At 37.4% G+C, this 17,260-nt stretch overlaps 1 protein-coding gene across 1 annotated transcript in view; it reads left to right on the top strand.

Moving 5' to 3' along the window:
- The window catches only part of MARCHF11 (membrane associated ring-CH-type finger 11), a 33,925-nt gene extending 17,946 nt beyond the window's left edge, over nucleotides 1-15,979 (top strand). Inside the window, exons 3-4 of the mRNA XM_086469432.1 lie at nucleotides 8,522-8,714; nucleotides 15,657-15,979. Of these exons, the coding sequence (XP_086325558.1) occupies nucleotides 8,522-8,714; nucleotides 15,657-15,979 (516 nt within the window). The remainder of the gene's footprint in view (nucleotides 1-8,521; nucleotides 8,715-15,656) is intronic.
- Nucleotides 15,980-17,260: the final 1,281 nt, after the last annotated feature.

Here is a 17,260-nt window from a genome sequence, read left to right as displayed (position 1 = left end):
GGTTAGAGTCTCATAAGAGTTAAATCTGACTTGAGAATAATTCACTGTAACCTTACATATCTGAGATACATCTCTGCAACGCACCATGACTTTTAAGTATTCTGTGATATATATTTTGGGCAGAATTTGATCCTGGTGGATTGACAGGCAGTTCTTAATGAAAAGCAGAAATCAGGAATTAGAAAAAAATAAAATAAAATAGTACAAATAGGACATTTAGTAGATTCCATATTTTTGTTTCATATGCTTTTAGGATTAATATCTTTATTTTAATAAACAGGAGCTGATGTTTCCAGAAACTCTGGGTGCTTCAAAGAGGAGAGGGTGTTCATCTCCATCTACCATTAAAACTAAATACCCACTTTCTTTCTCTAAGAGGATGGAAATGGTCCCGCAGTCCCACAGTCTTGCCTCATTCCTTCTATTTTTTGGCCAATGGTGAAACAGAACTACTAATAATTTCTCGGAGAAAAAATAATTTAAGACTAATACAGTTTTCATCACAGCTCTGCTTGTGGTCTCAGATCTTGATTCAAACACAATTTAAAAAAAATCATAAGATAAAAACTTAAACTATTCTGCTTAATAAATAGTAACACTTTTGAAAGGTGAATGTAATAGAATGTGAAGATTTTGTACACTGTGCAGGATGTTCAGGCTTTGGGCACTCACAAATCTGAGATGTATCCACTGTAGGTGGAGATGTTCTACTCAGTAGTGTACATGCAATAAGCCAACACTTCCAGGAACTATCAACAAAATTGCTTGTGTGATGCGCAGGTGGACAGTAACTCCACAGTAAATGTTAGGCTTTCAGAATGTCCCAAGCAAAACACTGGTGCGGCCTTCCAAGCAGACTGAGGAGTTACAAGCCAAATTACCTGTATTCATGAGCTCTCTGAGACATGAAAAGATAATGGGCATTATGACTACAGGCAGTGTATGTGTTAATAATTTATTAAAATAGGCAAGCATTAATGGTGAGCTGCAATTTTTGAGCATTGATTCTTTTTACAAAAAAGATACAAAAATAGAAGCTATAGCCAAAAATGACATTTCAGATGTTTGTGTGTACTCAAAACTATGCATTTTCTATCTGGGCCAGACATTAAGTTAACAACATCACTGCAAAGCACATTAGAAAACTTAAATATCTAATCATCTAGACTACTAACAAGGGAAAAGAAGGAACAGGCATTTTAAAAATGGTTTGTTTGGACCTAAATGATTGTGATCTTTTGCTTCTGTGAGAGTTTTCTTCCTGTGTGCACAGATTGCAAATCCTATTATGCATAATGAATGACAGTAGGAAAGAACTTTTCAGAGCTGTCTCAATTGTAGCAATCAGAGCAATCTAACAAAAACTTTTTGAAGTCATATAATTGATATATCTTCAGGTTAATCATGTTATAATAGGTCACTGCCAGCTATTTTTGGTTACTTTTGTATAAAATATGCATTCCAGCATGACTGGAGGGAATGAGAGGCTTCAGTCAGCAGTGTCTATAGTAAGCTGTGTTTCTGATAGAACAGAGCTGGGTAACACTCAACATGTCTTTGGTTTAAGGAATTTTGATGGATTACAAACTGGAACAGTTGAAGCTTGTACACATTTGGGGAGCCATAAGGAAATTTTGCATGTATGTTCTTTACTAAGGATGTAAGAAAACTGGTAGTTTCATTCCAGACATTTTTCATGTAATGTATTTGAAGTACAAGTGCAGTCTCAGTCAGTACTTCTTAGATTACTTTTCTGCTGTGTATTTTACAATAATCAATGGGCTTTTGCAAGGCACAATTAAAAAAAAAGCCAAGTTAATATGGATTTATCTCAAAGATGACAAAGGGGACTTCTGGAGATCATCTAGTCCAATCCTCCTACTAAATTACATTCACCTACAGCAGATTGCACAGGACCACATCCGGGCACGTTTTGAACATCTCCAGGGAAGGAGACTCCACAGCCTCCAGGGGCAGCCTGTTCCAGTGCTCTGTCACTCTCAGAGTAAAGAGGTTTTTCCTCATGTTCAGGTGGAACTTCCTGTGCTCCAGTTTGTGCTCGTTGCCCCTTGTCCTGTCGCTGGGCACCACTGAGAAGAGCCTGGCCCCATCCTTTTGACACTCACACTTTAGATATTTATAAGCATTGATAAGGTCCCCTCTCAGCCTGCCCTTCTCCAGGCTAAAGAGCCCCAAGTCTCTCAGCCTTTCCTTATCAGAGAGATGCTCCAGTCCCCTCATCATCTTTGTAGCCCTCTGCTGGACTCTCTCCAGTAGTTCCCTCTCCCTCTTGAACTGGGGGGCCCAGAACTGGACACAGCACTCCAGATGTGGCCTCACCAGGGCAGAGTAGAGGGGGAGAAGAACCTCCCTCAACCTGCTGGCCACACTCTTCTGAATGCACCCCAGAATATCATTGGCTTTCTTGACCACAAGGGCACATTACTGGCTCATGGTTAACTTGCTGTCCACCAGAGCTCCCAGGTCCTTCTCTGCAGAGCTGCTCTTCAGTAGGTCAACCCCTACCTGTACTGGTGGTGCAGGACCCTAGACTTGCCCTTGTTGAAATTCATTAGGTTCTTCTCTGCCCAGCTCTCCAGCCTGTCCAGGTCTCGCACAGCCTTCTGGTGTATTGGCCAATCCTCCCAGTTTTGTATTGTCAGCAAATTTGTTGAGGGTACACTTTGTCCATTCAGGTCACTGAAGAATATGCTGAACAAGACCAGACCCAGAACTTTCCCCTGGGGAACACCACTAGCCACAGGCCTCCAGCTGGACTCAGCACCACTGATCACAACCCTGTGAGCTTTGACCTTCAGCCAGTTCTCAATCCACTTGTGCTTCCTAAGCTTACCTATGAGGATGTGATGGGACACAGTGTCAAAAGCCTTGCTGAAATCAAGGTAGACAAACTCCACTGCTCTCCCTCCATCCACCCAGCCAGTCATGCCATCATAGAAGGCTATCAGGTTGGTCAGGCATAATGTCCCCTTGGTAAATCCATGCTGACTACTCCTGATAACGTTCTTTTCCTCCACATGCTTAGAGAAGACATCCAGAATGAGCTGTTCAATCACCTTTCCAGGGATGGAGGTGAGGCTGACTGGCCTGTAGTTTCCTGGGTCCTCCTTCTTGCCCTTTTTGAAGACTGGAGTGACACTGGCTTTCCTCCAATCCTCAGGTACCTCTCCTGTTTGCCAAGACCTTTCAAAAATGACGAAGAGCGGCTTAAGCAATAACATCTGCCAGCTCCCTCAGTACTCATGGGACATGCATATAACTATTAACTTTATTGTTTAACAACTAATCCATCAAAGCAATATGTTTCTTTCAACTTATGGAAGTCTCACCCTCAAAAAAAAAAGAAATTATGCAGTATTTCTGCTTGACAGAGCCAATAAAAGAGGAGCAATGTTTCTGGGGTCAGATTTAGAACTATAGTGTACCATTAATATACTAGACGCCCCAATGGTTCATTAAAGGAAGACCAGTGGTAAATAAAAATTAAAAGAGCCAAACATAATGAAGTGTCAGTAGAAGTAAAAATGAAGGAAGTTTTCAAGGCACAGACAGTATTACATTAAAATCAGAAGCATGAATTATATTTTGTTTATAAAGGCACCATTTTCAAAGGGAATTTTCGTCATGAATGTATATTAAAGTAAAATGTTTTCTTTTAATGGGCAACAAAGATGGCATAGTACATCATAACACTATAGACATGATAGGAAGGAATATGAAACAGAATCCTATTTCATAGAAATTTAAATGAGGAATTTTTTTATGAATGGGTCTGAAAAATTGCTCACAGTATTATTTTAGTTATCTAGATACAAAATATTTAATGTTTTCTTTCAGTTTCTAGTTTTTAAGTTAAAGTGGTAACCTTTCTTACAATATTTCTTTTTCAAGGTCATGTACTTTACAGAAGCTGACACTAAAATCTGTATAGATATTTTCTGACTTGGCAAAATACTTAGCTAAAAGAACCGTTACTGATTATGGAATGTATAGTCAGCAAATGACAAAAACAAACTAAGAAGTCGTAATTTATTATCATGAGCAATTAAGAGTTGTGAGAAGTTATGTGAGGAAAAAGGGAAACACTTATGGAAATAGTGGACTTAAGTTATGACACTAATAATGAGATCATTCAATTCAGGATGTTAAATAATTCAGTCTGATGAATTCTAAATGCAATTTCTCAACATTAACTATCACTGAATTATTTTCACTACCTTATTTTTGTGACCTCTTTAATGTAAGCCATTAATTTGACATTAAATGGTGAAGTGATTATAACATGTAACAGGGCATACAATAAGGTAAATGATTGTGAGAAATCAGATAAAGTTTAACAGGCTTCTTGATACTATAAAAAGAATCTTACTCTTAGAAAAAGAGACTATATGCTCACACATATTAGCTGTACTGTAAGACTTCAGGTAGAAGAAAACAGTGTGACCACAATTCCAGTTCCTCTTCACAAGCCTTGTTATGAAATGCAATGCCACCAGACAATACAGTCCCATGTAGTTCCTCTCGTTGCCCAACAGCTAATACTGTCCATGGCTAAGTAAAGGACTGAACCTTCCAAACTTACTTGCATATGAATAACATCACAACTACAGAATACCTTCTGCATTATGTGAGTAATACCTGTCTCAGTAAGATCTGTTCACTTTTTATGATTTGTAGCAAATTATGGGGAAAAAAATCAAGACATTTAGTTCCCAAGAGGCAATCTCAGACTGTTCTGAATCAAAACCAATTGGAGGGGGGCAAGGAGGAGGAAATTTCAGTTGAGGTAAGTTAGCCACCAGGAACATCCACCGTTTTCTTGCCATTAGCACTGAGGTGCGAGATGCACAGAAACAGAAGTCCCCAAAGTGATCACATGTTAGAGTTTAACACCAATCCATCCCACCCTATCACTCTTAGGGTGTTGGATTCTTATGGCAGACTGCCTAGCACTAGGAGGCAAGTTTGCAGTTTTGCATAAAACTTTCTGGGCCTCTTGAATGCCTTTCATCTTATGCACACAGTTCTTCCTCCTCTGTCTACTGTGGGATCTCATCAGTTAGTTTAATTTACAGATTACACTAATAGGGAGGAAACTTTCCTATAATGTTTAAATTGCTTGGTTATTGCTGACCTTCATATTGAGGAAGGTGGAGGACTACAGTTTCTTTTGTAGAACAATGCCACAAAGGCCAAATTAGATGAGTAATAGAAGAAAACATCCACTCCCCTTTGGAGATTCTTGATTGTTTTATTTTGTTGTGTTTTGTTTTGTAACTGTTCTTTGATTTTTAAAGGCAAAGGAGTTAGGAACTACAACCTGTGGAAGGCTTGTGCATTTTCTCAGTAGTTAGGGTGGCTCCTCTTCCTGGTTGATAGCATGCTAATATGCTGAATCTTTGGAACTCCTGAATTTATTGAGGTTGAGAGATTCAATTGCCTGCATTCTTGACAGACAATTCATCTGATCAGGAGAATAGCAAAATAACTAGAATACATTCTTGAGAAGATGCTAGGAAGAGATGAGGATCATATCCATGTTTCTTAGGATGTTTCAAGGTCAAGATTTTCTACAAAGAAAAAGTTTGGGGAAAGCCAACAAAAGCACTTAAGAAATGGAAAAAGACAGTAGGAGTGGTTGATTCTGGTTGGGAGTGGGAGAAAGGAATAGAAATTTGCTGTCAGACAACACCAGAATAAGGGATGGACTTTATATTTAGACTGCATGCTCCATTACTTATCCCAAATGTTTCGACTACTTTTCCTTCTGTTCAGTGCTATCTTTGCAGAATAATTCTGAGCAATTTGAGTTAAAAAAAAAAATCAAAATAAGCTGAAGTGAGTTTAGGAACTTCTGTGTTGCTGAAATTGCATTTGAAAGATCTGCTGTTTATTTCAGTGATATAACAGTCTTTTCAATTTATTGCCAGCTTCTTCCATGAATTTGACAGTTTAATATTTTGTGACAGTTAAAGCTTTACTTTATGCAAATGTACTTTGATTTCAGGCATTCTGAACAAATTTATTACAGGTCTGTCTCACAACAATAATGAAAGAAGATGGAAAGCAATATGTAGCCAATAACATTTTTTACACTTTTCTGCCAGGCCATACTATGTGGCTTCAGCTGAGAAATGAAAAATAATTTTGTTGAGCATAACCCTATAGAGTCTAAAGAGAGTTCTATGCATTTCAGTTCTGACATTTAAATCCTGTATGCAAGTAACATCTGAGTCATGAGAAGCTCACACCATTCTGTCATGCACCACTTATTAGTGACGTTTCTTGACCTTATAAAAAAAAATTCTGACAAAGGAAATGAGTATCCATAGTTGCTTTACCGTAAAAAGGTATTATTTAATATGAATAGCCTCATTCCAAACCCTGAAGTTCAATGAAATAGCTAGTATGAGTTTAATAAGTTCGTTATAAAAGGACGGTATTTCAAGATAAACAATTTACAGATTGTTATACAGCTATCTTTTTGTACTATTATATTCAGAAGGCATGCAGCACCAGATATGCAAATTAGGCAACAGTAGAAATGTTAATGGAAAAAGCTGGAAGAAAGGAACAGAGGACCTCATTCTCACCCAGGCTCTTCACAGTAGTACTTGATGGGAGGAAGAGAGCCTAAGTTAGAACAAAAGAGGATCAGACTGGATATAAGGAAAAATGTTTTTTAAGAAAAACATTTTTCAGCCCAAGTAAAGTCAAGAAGTAGAACAGGTGTTCCAGAGAGACTGAACAGTCTCCATGCTTGGAGGTTTTCAAGGTCTTACTGAATAAAGCCCTGAGCAACATGGTCTGATCTTGTCACTGACCCCATTTTTGAGTAGGAAGCTGAAATAGAGACCTCCCATAGCCCTTGCAACCTGAATTATTCTATCATTCTACGAGCATGCAGTACTGCATACCCAACCGCTGGTAAAAAGAGAAAGCTTTCATAAAGTAACAGGAAAAAGGAAAAATGGTTGCCAGATGGGAAAAGAGGTAATAAAGCCCTTACTGCAGTAGCTTTCTCCACCTGTTCCCTATTGCAGCTGTAGAAGGGGGCAGGTATGTTCAAAATTAGGAACAGGAAAGATGTCAGTCTACAAAGTCTGCCTACTAGCTCTGGAATAGGTGATGTGGCTAGAGTGGGGAGTCTGCCAAGCTAATTTAGACAAGTCCTGTTCTGGTCCCCTCAGTTCAAGAAGGACAGGGCACTGCTGGAAAGAGTCCAGCGCAGAGCCACAGAGATGATGAAGGGGGTGGAACATCTCCCTTATGATGAAAGGCTGAGGGAGCTGGGTCTCTCTAGCTGGAAAAGTGGAGACTGAGGGGTGACCTCATCAATGTTTATAAATACGTAAAAGGCTCGTGTCAGGAGGATGGAGCCGGGCTCTTCTCGGTGATGTCCAATGATAGGACAAGGGGCAATGGGTGCAAGCTGGAGCTTAGGAGGTTCCACATAAACCTAAGGAAAAACTTTTTCACTGTGAGGGTGACAGAGCGCTGGAACAGGCTGCCCAGAGAGGTTGTGGAGTCTCCTTCTCTGGAGACATTCAAAACCCGCCTGGATGCGTTCCTGTGTGACGTGATCTAGGTAGTCCTGCTTTGGCAGGCAGGTTGATCTTTCGAGGTCCCTTCCAAATCCTAACGTTCTGTGGTTCTGTGAATTACGGCCAAGGAAGACCATATATTTTAAGGGTAATCTAGAATGCTTCTTTCCTTATGCTGAGTTTTGTTTTTGTGACTCTCTAACAGAATTTAATTCTATTCTTATATTGACAGAACTCAGTAAGCACGTACTGTTATATTTAAGTCTTGTCATGTCATAAATTTGAGTCATCTCACATACAGGGGATACAGCCTTCCCTGGAAAGGCAGACATAATTGAGGTGCACTTAAAGGAAATGTTTGTGCTACTGATATACAGGGCTCCTCATGAGTCTTCAGGTTGCTTCCACACTAGGCTGCAGGTGTCTCTTTGTACTTTTAACACTGGTTTATGCAGAGAAAGCCAACTTATTTGGTATGTCTGGAACTTCTTTGATGAGCAGCAGGAAAGTGGAGAATGGTTTCAGATTTTAGAGGGGCGGGATGGAGAGGAAAGTTGTCATTTTCAACTTGTCACACTAACATAAAACATAGTCAGGATTGTCTTCCCGAGAGTTTTTTTTTTATTCTGTTCATTAGCCTACAAATACAAAAGGCTGAGTTGCATTTCTAAGACTAAACCTTTTTTTGCCTATATATTCAAAACAGTTCTGAAGTTCACGGCTATGATAGTGATTCTGGAAGAGATGGGGAAGCAACTATTAGTTTCACTTTAACTAAAAGTGAAATAGAAAAAAAAAAACCAAACATAAAATGTCAGTATAAAAGATATTAGTAAAGATCTATGAAGATATGTATAAATATGAAAATAATCTCTGATTTCAGGAAAAAAGTGGAGTTGAATGTACAATCTCAGAAAATAACATTTTTATCTTATACAACTTTGTTTCTCTTTTAGTGGCAAAGCATTACTATAACACTGGTTGAGAAAGTGCAGATGGTTGCTGTAATCCTAGGATCTCTGTTCTTAGTAGCAAGTGTGACTTGGCTTCTATGGTCAGCCTTCAGCCCTTATGCAGTATGGCAAAGAAAGGACATCCTTTTTCAAATCTGCTATGGAATGTATGGTTTTATGGATCTAGTATGCATAGGTAAGCTCAAAATCTTTAAACAGCACAGACTGTTGTTTAAGACTGTGACTATATCTATTTTTCTAATTGGTCACGCTAATCGATCACTCCAGTTCTTTGCAGATTTATTCTCAGCTGATACCTTTGGCAAATACTGCTTTTTACAGTGTTACAAGTACTGCAAAGAGAAAAGAACTAAAGAAGCTTTACTCTCAGATTCATCAAAGTGTGTCCCCAAGGTCTTAGTGGTAAGAACAGGATCAGTTTTGATTTCTTGAAAAAATAGATGGCTAGCAAAGTTCAGGAGGTTAAACAGATTAAAATGACAAAGACATTATTAAAATAATTAGTAAAAGTGTGTGTTGTCAAGTCTTCTACTGATGCCATTTTGCATTAGATTGTACCACCATGAAGCATAGAAGAAGCCCTTGAGGATGTCATCAAACTACATATCCAAAATAAATTTGCAGAGCCTTATATACGTCACTGTGGTAGTAACAGAGAAGAACAGAGAAGACAGGCATGAGTTCTTTGTACATCATAAACAGTTATGAAACACTCTAATATTACTAACTGTAGTAACTTACTTTACTATTGAAAGGTCTCATGTCATTTAACTCTGGCTGATATCTTTTAGAAGAAAACACAATTTATTGCAAAGCTATTTTGACCAATTTTGAAATTTCTGAAAATACGCTGGACCCAGAAGCATTTAAATATAAATTCCTTTAGTATTTGATAAAACAACCTTAAATTGATTGTTAGAATAGCTATGATTATTTGCAGAGAAAATTTAATAACTGCAGTAAACATTAAACCACATTCTTAGAATTGCAATTCCAAGAAAATCCAGAAGTCAAATGCTATCTGATATTTGCTTTGAGATTTCTGAGTGATAAATGTTGATGTTATCCCAGTCTCATATATGGGAAATCAGAAGGACAGTGCTGAATTCTGCTCAATAAGGCACAAAGAAACAGAGTGATTCCTAATATCAAGGCTTTTGCTCCAACCATAAAGCCATATCATCTTTTATTGAAACCATCGCATTACTGTGAAAGCATTTATATTTCAGCTGGATCAGCAGTTCTATTTATTTTGTAATTTTTCTAAGAGAAGCCCGATCTGGAATATTTTAGAACAAAGACTTTCTTCTGTGAACCCAAATCTCCTCAGACAGAAAAATGAACAGAATCTAGGTCTCTAATACTCTGGACAAGCACTTCGCTTTTAAATGAAAAAAAGGGCTCAGCTACATGTCCTCTTACACGCTGAATACCACTTTTTCTGGCTTAACACTCAATATTGAGGGTTTTGCTTTTGTTTAAAAAAACATTAAGTGAAGACAAAATGTGCTTCAGGCATTCTAAACATATGGAATTATGGTTTTTTCACAAAGATTAAAATTGTAAAAAATTTATGTTCGTATGCATCAGCTAGTTGGAATAACCTGTTATTTCAAACTATTTCCATTTCTTTCCATTTGTTTGACTGTTAAAACAGCTAAACCAAATTAATGTCAAAAACAATTGAGAGCATCTGTGGGTGATCAGAAATGTTAGTGTATTTATCTATAGAAGTAAACTATTGGAAGGCGAACCTTCAATAGATCGGTACATGCAGTTATGTAGCTGCCCTTCAAGCCAGCCAGACTCAGGCCACCTCTGGACTGGAAGCTACTGAACTTACATGTACCTCACATGACTATGGAGCTTGTAGCCTAACTGGCACCATGCAGGAGCAAAGTAGATGTGCAGCTTTCTTCACCCACCAGAGAAACTGACTTGCCTGTAATTACATAAATGCATATTTTATTGTCTGATCATAAATAATGCATGAAAATTTTTATGTAAAACTGACTATAATTAAACATATTTGGACACTGTTTTGTAATTATGAAGTTCAGTGCAGGTATGACTTAACAATTTACAGACTGTATCTGGAAATTCAGAAAACTATAAAGGAGATTTGGTAATTGCAGAAGTCTGATTATCCAGATTCATTCAGTCTGCTTATTCTGCATATAATTTCAAGTAATCCGAATTCTGTAAGCTTGTAAGACCAGGACGTCTTGTAACTCTTGAAAATATTTATTAACGTATTCAACTTTATTCGATTCTATTGTTTTCTTTCATCATAAAGTGAGGCATTTTAGATTGATAGTTTAAACATTCAAACGAAGTTCTCTAAGAGATGGATATAATTATTACTCATTAATGATTTTTTTTTAAAAAAAACAACACTGTCCATTATGCTGATGACTTCCCAGAGCTATTAACATACGATTTTACCATTGCATGTTACATATAATCTCTTATATCATAAAGCTTGTGATGCTCACAGCCAGCCACAGTTCTCACTTAATATCTCCTCTCTTCTCATTTGTCTTTAGTCATCCATGGCATTCTCTTAGTTTTCAGCAGGATTTACAGTGAGTGGATACCCGTACTCCCACTGGAATCTCTTTGTTTCAATGAAAAATCTATGCAGACATACAGGTTTTCCTGTGCAGCACATATTTCAAGACAAGTGCTTGAGCTACTGGTGGTATGACCGAGACTTATTACAACTGTCTTTAGTTAGCCCTCCCTACATCTTTGCATAAACAATATGAATATCTGCACTTTTTGAAACGTTTTGTGGTCATTATTTTTAAAAGCAGTTTGCCTAAAGGTGCAGACATGTTTATATGACATCTTTGAAAACTTGCACGTATTTGTTTTCCCAATGACTGATTTATATATCATATGTAGCATAGCACCCACTTTCTTATCAGGTAAATTACATTTAATTTGGTATTTTAATTCTTGATCTTGTTTTACTTTTCACCAAAAGAAGTATCACAAAGATTGCAGATCACCAATATACTATCTTCTACTCATTCCGGTGTACGTATTTTATTGGTATCCATTGTTCTCCTTGTTCCACTCTAATTTTTTCCAGAATTCTTCCTAACATGATCGTTTTTACTTATCAGTGTTAACTTTAACTCTACAAGTCACTCTTTTGTACTTTTCTGCATCTAAGCTGGGCGTAAAGCTGTTCTCTTTGAAACTTGATGATGGTAGAAGTTTTCCTAAGGCAAACCTTGAACATTTTATTCAAGTAGAATTGCCTGTGAAACCCAGAGCTGACGCAGTGACAGTGCTAGGAATGAATAATATAAACCCCTTATTTAGTACACCAAGGCTTCGCCGTTCTACTTTGTAGACCTAGCAATTACTTCTCATAACAGTGGAGTCATATAATTTTATATATTTTCACTGGAATCTAATCATAACTAGTAGTCATAAATGGTTCTAACATGAACAAAATCTCTCACAAATAATAACAGCTCACTCACAATCCCAGAACAACAGTGCAGCTCCTTTAGAACTCGAAAAGCAGTTGTAACATTGCCCTAGAAACATGAGTGGTGCCAGTAGTACTACGGCAAGGGAGCAAGAGATGGGGGGCAATATGAGGTGTGAAGAGCCCTCTGAAAGCCTCTTTCTTCCCCACTAAGGAACCTGATGCCTAGCAACATTCATGTAACTCCTTAGTTGTAAAAATGTACAGGCTGAAGTTACTTACAATGAACTCACATCTAGCTGCACTTAATATTTCTCTACTCAGTATTTCTTTTTCCACATTAGATATAATTCTAAATAGCTTAGAAAGAGTTATATTGCTATTTTTAGAGTGGACATGTTTCACTTTAATGCTTTGAGCAATTTATTGCTTTTGTTTTTAGTATCTGTGGGCCCTAGAATAGTATTAAGACGTGGCATTTTGTCCAGTGTTAAAGTCAGTTTCTGAAAAGGGTCTTTTATTCCCTGGTAAATAAGATGTTTCTGGGAGGACCACTCTTAAGTGATTCTAAGTAAGATTGGTGTGATAAATACAACAATGTTGGTACCTAATACCACTAAATCTGAATGAACTAAGACAAGTTGCCTGCTTGAAAAGACATTTAGTATGAAAAATTTCAAGTGGCCTTGTGACTCAATAAGAAATCCTTTTGCTAGAGTGAAAGAATCTAATAGTTCTTGGCAATAAAAGAAAAGAAAACCATGCTCTCTCCATAATCCTGTGGTCTGGATCCCACTACAATCCCTACACCTTAGAAATAAATCCTGCAGGTAAAGTCTTCTTAGAGCTTTAGGATATTTTGCCAGGTCCGTCATTCCAAAACTGTTCCTCACTGATGTTAATTGGACAGTGAACAGTAGGGAATTCTAACATTTCCTCTTGGGATCATCTGGGTCAAATTATTTATTTTTTTTTTTTTCCCAGGACTGTGCAGCTAGGTCCTGTGTGCTGTCGAAATCATGGTATTTGGAACAAGTCAGTATTATTCATGGATTTATCCTCGTTTTCTCTCTCATATCCTCATTCATTGCTGTGGAACTCTAAAGAAAAAGGAGATTCTTTGCCATTTTCACTTTAGTGACTGAATACTTATATTTTGAGCACCACAACTTGTCTGGACCTGGAAAATCTCCAGCATTTAAACCTTACCGAGATTTCCTCTTGTTTGTAGTCTTGGAACCGCTGGTTTCCCCGCACCCCCTGGAAAATATCTTTCAGAGAGACAAAAGATCTATTGGAATTCTTTTGCATTTTCTACATATGTCTTTTTCAATCTGTAGTTTTACCAGATGGGAAATAAAGCTTTTGATTGGAGGAATTGTGAAAATGCTCCTTTTCTCCCTCAGCATTGCCAAATCTCACAGCTTTATTTCAAGCCTTGCAACATAGGATCCTTTGTTAGGTAGCTCTTTTAGAGTGTATGTGACCAATGGCTTCCATTTTAAAGAAAGTTTCTCTTCCTTGCCACTGTCAGGAAAACTTTGGAAACATGATTTCAGTGAATCCTGAAAGCTCAAAAACAGTAAAGAAGGGCTCCCTAAAAGAAGTCATCCCACAAATTTTCTGTCATAATTTTGGGAGGATACTTTTGACTGTTTAAATGTACTTCATGTACATCAATGATCCTTTCTCAACTGCTACCTTCTCTATTCTGAAATATGTTGTTCAAGTTCCAATGGAGTGCAGGCAGCTATCAAAAATCTTTACATTGGGGTAAATACATTCTTTCAATTTTGCTTCAGCACAGTCTTGAGGGAAATTGGACCAAAGAATACTATGATCCAGTGGCAGAGGGAAAATTACGCTCATCTCCCTTATTCTATAGGAAATCCAACAGAAAAAAAAAAAAGGGGGGAACCTTTGTCACAGCAATAAAACCATGGCTTGTTTGGTTTGTAGATTCCAAACACATTTATCCTTTTTAAGACAGTATAGCCAGTCTTGAAGGTGCCTTTATGTATTAACATGGCCGCTAACTTTTTAGGTTGCTTTATATATATCTGAGAAGACAGACGTCTTGCAATCAAGAAAATTTTCCACTAAAATGCTATGCTGATATAAAATACATTTAGAATATTTAACATTTAAGTTTATATTATATTAGTTTTGCTGTACCGGATGCTTCAACGAATTCTAGGCAACTTGAAAGCCTTACAGAGGTGCTGCATTTGCTGTCATGTCCTTCTGAAAGCACTCTTTGTGTTTCTCCATCTTTCAGTGTAATGATCTTTAAAGATGTGTTAGAGTAGGCATTGCTATCTGCAAATCATTGCACTTGAATCTGAGGTTTGCTGTTCATATAAATGTTTTTATTGTCCTTTCTGCTTGTGTCATCTTTCTTTGAATGTCTCCTTTCTGGTATCAGTTAACCATGCTAAGAGACCTCAGACACTTAAATCACAATTTCATTGTGTAGGAACTGGTGATACACAATCTCTTGGGATAAAGGGCTCTAACCTGGGACATATTATAGACGTGGCCATGCATAGTAAAATCTTAGGCACAAAACACACTGGACAAAACATTTATAAATGTTTTTGGCTAGGCAAAGTGCTCTCCTCCCAAAGCAGGGAGGCAAAGAAAACATATGACATGGCTCAGAACCATATGAGTTACCAGGCTGGTTGAGGAAAAACCTAATAAGAGGCTGAAGCCCCATGCATCTCCCCAGTAAATCCATTTTTGAAATACTTACACATAAAGAGTGTGTGTATAAATATATCTACATATAAATATGCATACATAGCAAAAATGAAGAGTTTCACTCAAGTAGATAAATTACTTGAATGCATACAACAAGCATAAACCTTAGCTCCATGGAAGTTCATAAGCAGATTGGTCTGAGGACTCCAGATAATCTGTATGTTCCTTGAAGAACCTTTTAAAAGATTTCCTAGGTCTCAACAAAAAAAAGATGTTTCTCAACTTTTGTCTACTGAATTTTGTAGACAAAGAAGAAAGCCTACCATCCTTGCCATGCTTGTCGTAGTTAATAATAACATTTAATTTCTTCTTGCTCTACTGAAACAAGACAGGAAAGCCATTATACTTACAACTGTTTCAGGTTTTCATAAATCTTCTGTTCTCCTAAGTTGGACTAAGAATGTGAAAACAATTAAATTTGTTAGTATCTTTACTGAATTCTACAGAACACTCTTAAACAAATTTAAGACCTTCCTGTTCATTTCAGAAGGTCTAACCTACTCAAAGATCTACATAAACCAGTACAAATTTCAGCAAATAAATAGTACTTCCCACGAACAAGGATAACACCAGCTTAAACAGTCAATTTACAAATCTGCCACTAAGGTTCTTTTATATTGGTTTACCTAAATCTAGTTAGGCATGCTCAGATTGTTCCAGTATTAGTTATGTTGAGCTTTCATTGAGAACAATTTTATTTCCTCTGCATGTTCCTGCCTCCCAATCTTAAACACATGAATAACCAGTTATATTGCATTTGTACAACTTATTTGAATTATCAGAATTTACGAGTAATTTAATAGTCTCTGGCAATTGCCAGATTCATTACAATGTGTTAATCTCTATTTGCTCTCAAAATAGTATCCATTGACACTTTGTACAAACTTTTTTTTTTTCTCTTAATTTCAGGACTGATCGTACATGAAGGTGCATCTGTTTATCGAGTGTTTAAGCGCTGGAGAGCTGTGAATCTACACTGGGATGTGTTAAATTATGACAAAGCCACAGACATAGAAGAGAGCAATCGAGGAGAGTCCTCATCAGGAAGGACATTGTGGTTACCACTGACTGCATTTAGAAACAGAAGTTTAGTTCACCCTACACAGTTGACCTCACCAAGATTTCGGTGTGGCTATGTGTTGTTACATCTGTTCAACCGCATGAGACCTCAGGAAGATTCAGCAGAGGATAACGGCTCTGGGGAAGTAGTGATGAGAGTGACCTCAGTGTAAAGCTTATGCTCGCTGTGCTACGCAGATAAGGATAATGTGCCCTGATGTTACAGGACTTTGGAATGTAGTTATGATGAATGGTGAAACCATTAACACTTGAAAAATATATACACATTTTTTTAAAAAATAATGCTTTTTTATATGATCAGCTAAAACACAAATACATTTTTCTGGGGGAAAAAAAAAAGTCTCTTGCTTTTTATATAGTCTGGTTTATTAGACCTTTTGTCAGTTTGTACCTGAGGTGTATACAGGTTTAAATATAGTTTAACTCTTAGGTCTTTGAATGATGAGAAAACTCATTTTTAAGTAAAAAAAAAAAATATTTACATGTATTTTCTTAAACTGGCTTTAACCCACTTCTGTTATTTTTCCCACTTTCATGAGGATTAAACTGAACAACCTTCTTCCAAAAAGAAAAAGTCTTGACACTAGTCAAGTATTCTTCCTTTTTCTGTCTTTATTTTGTTGTTGTTTGTAGCTCAGCTCAGGTGTACGAAAGTAAGTAAGGGATATGTTGTCCCTTGCCTTTAAGCAGGAAGTCCAGTGGGTGTTCTACAAAACATAAGGGAAGATGTGAACTCTTCTTTTCTTTTAGCTCTTGCACATGATGTGCAAGACGTCAGGCACAAGTATGACACAGTCAGGGGAAGAGCCTTACCCTTCCTCTCAAGTCTCTAAGATCTGCAGTGCTGGTGCTGTGCCTGTGCACAGAAGTGACCTTGCCTTCCGGGCAGTGGTGCTGAATTTAGCAGCCTGAGAATTTCTAGTGCCATTCTAACTACAGGACATTGACATCCCTTTTTTTTTTTTTTTTTTTTTTAAAGAAGAAATGTACATTACAACTGCTGGAATAATAATAAATCCTAATGGAAACTGAAGTAGAAGTAATGCAGAGCCTTAATTTTACCAGGTACTGAATCATCATGTTAAAAATGAGCCAATATTCATCTTTATCACAACAGCTAATTGATGCTGTGAAGTTTGCTTCTCTGTTTTTGTCTCATGGCAAAAATTCTGATATCATTTAGTCAAATGGAAATGGAAATAATTTCCAAGTTAATAATTAAGTCTGCTGACGATCAAGATGAAAAAGTAAGGCTGAAATGACTCTGAGAGTGATGGCTTACTTATAACAATTTGTGGCGAGCTGACCTTGGCTGACTGACAGATGCCCACCCAGCTGCTCTCTCCCCCTCCTCAACAGGACGGGGAGGAGGGGGGATAAGGTGAAAAAGCTTGTGGGTTGAGATAAAGACAGGGAGATCACTTACCAATTAT

This window comes from Leptosomus discolor, chromosome 8 (assembly GCF_034619465.1).
Source record: "Leptosomus discolor isolate bLepDis1 chromosome 8, bLepDis1.hap2, whole genome shotgun sequence".
NCBI classification, from domain to species: Eukaryota; Metazoa; Chordata; class Aves; order Leptosomiformes; family Leptosomidae; genus Leptosomus; species Leptosomus discolor.
The sequence above is the reverse complement of the archived record's forward strand: the minus strand, read 5'-3'. Positions and strand labels throughout refer to the sequence as shown.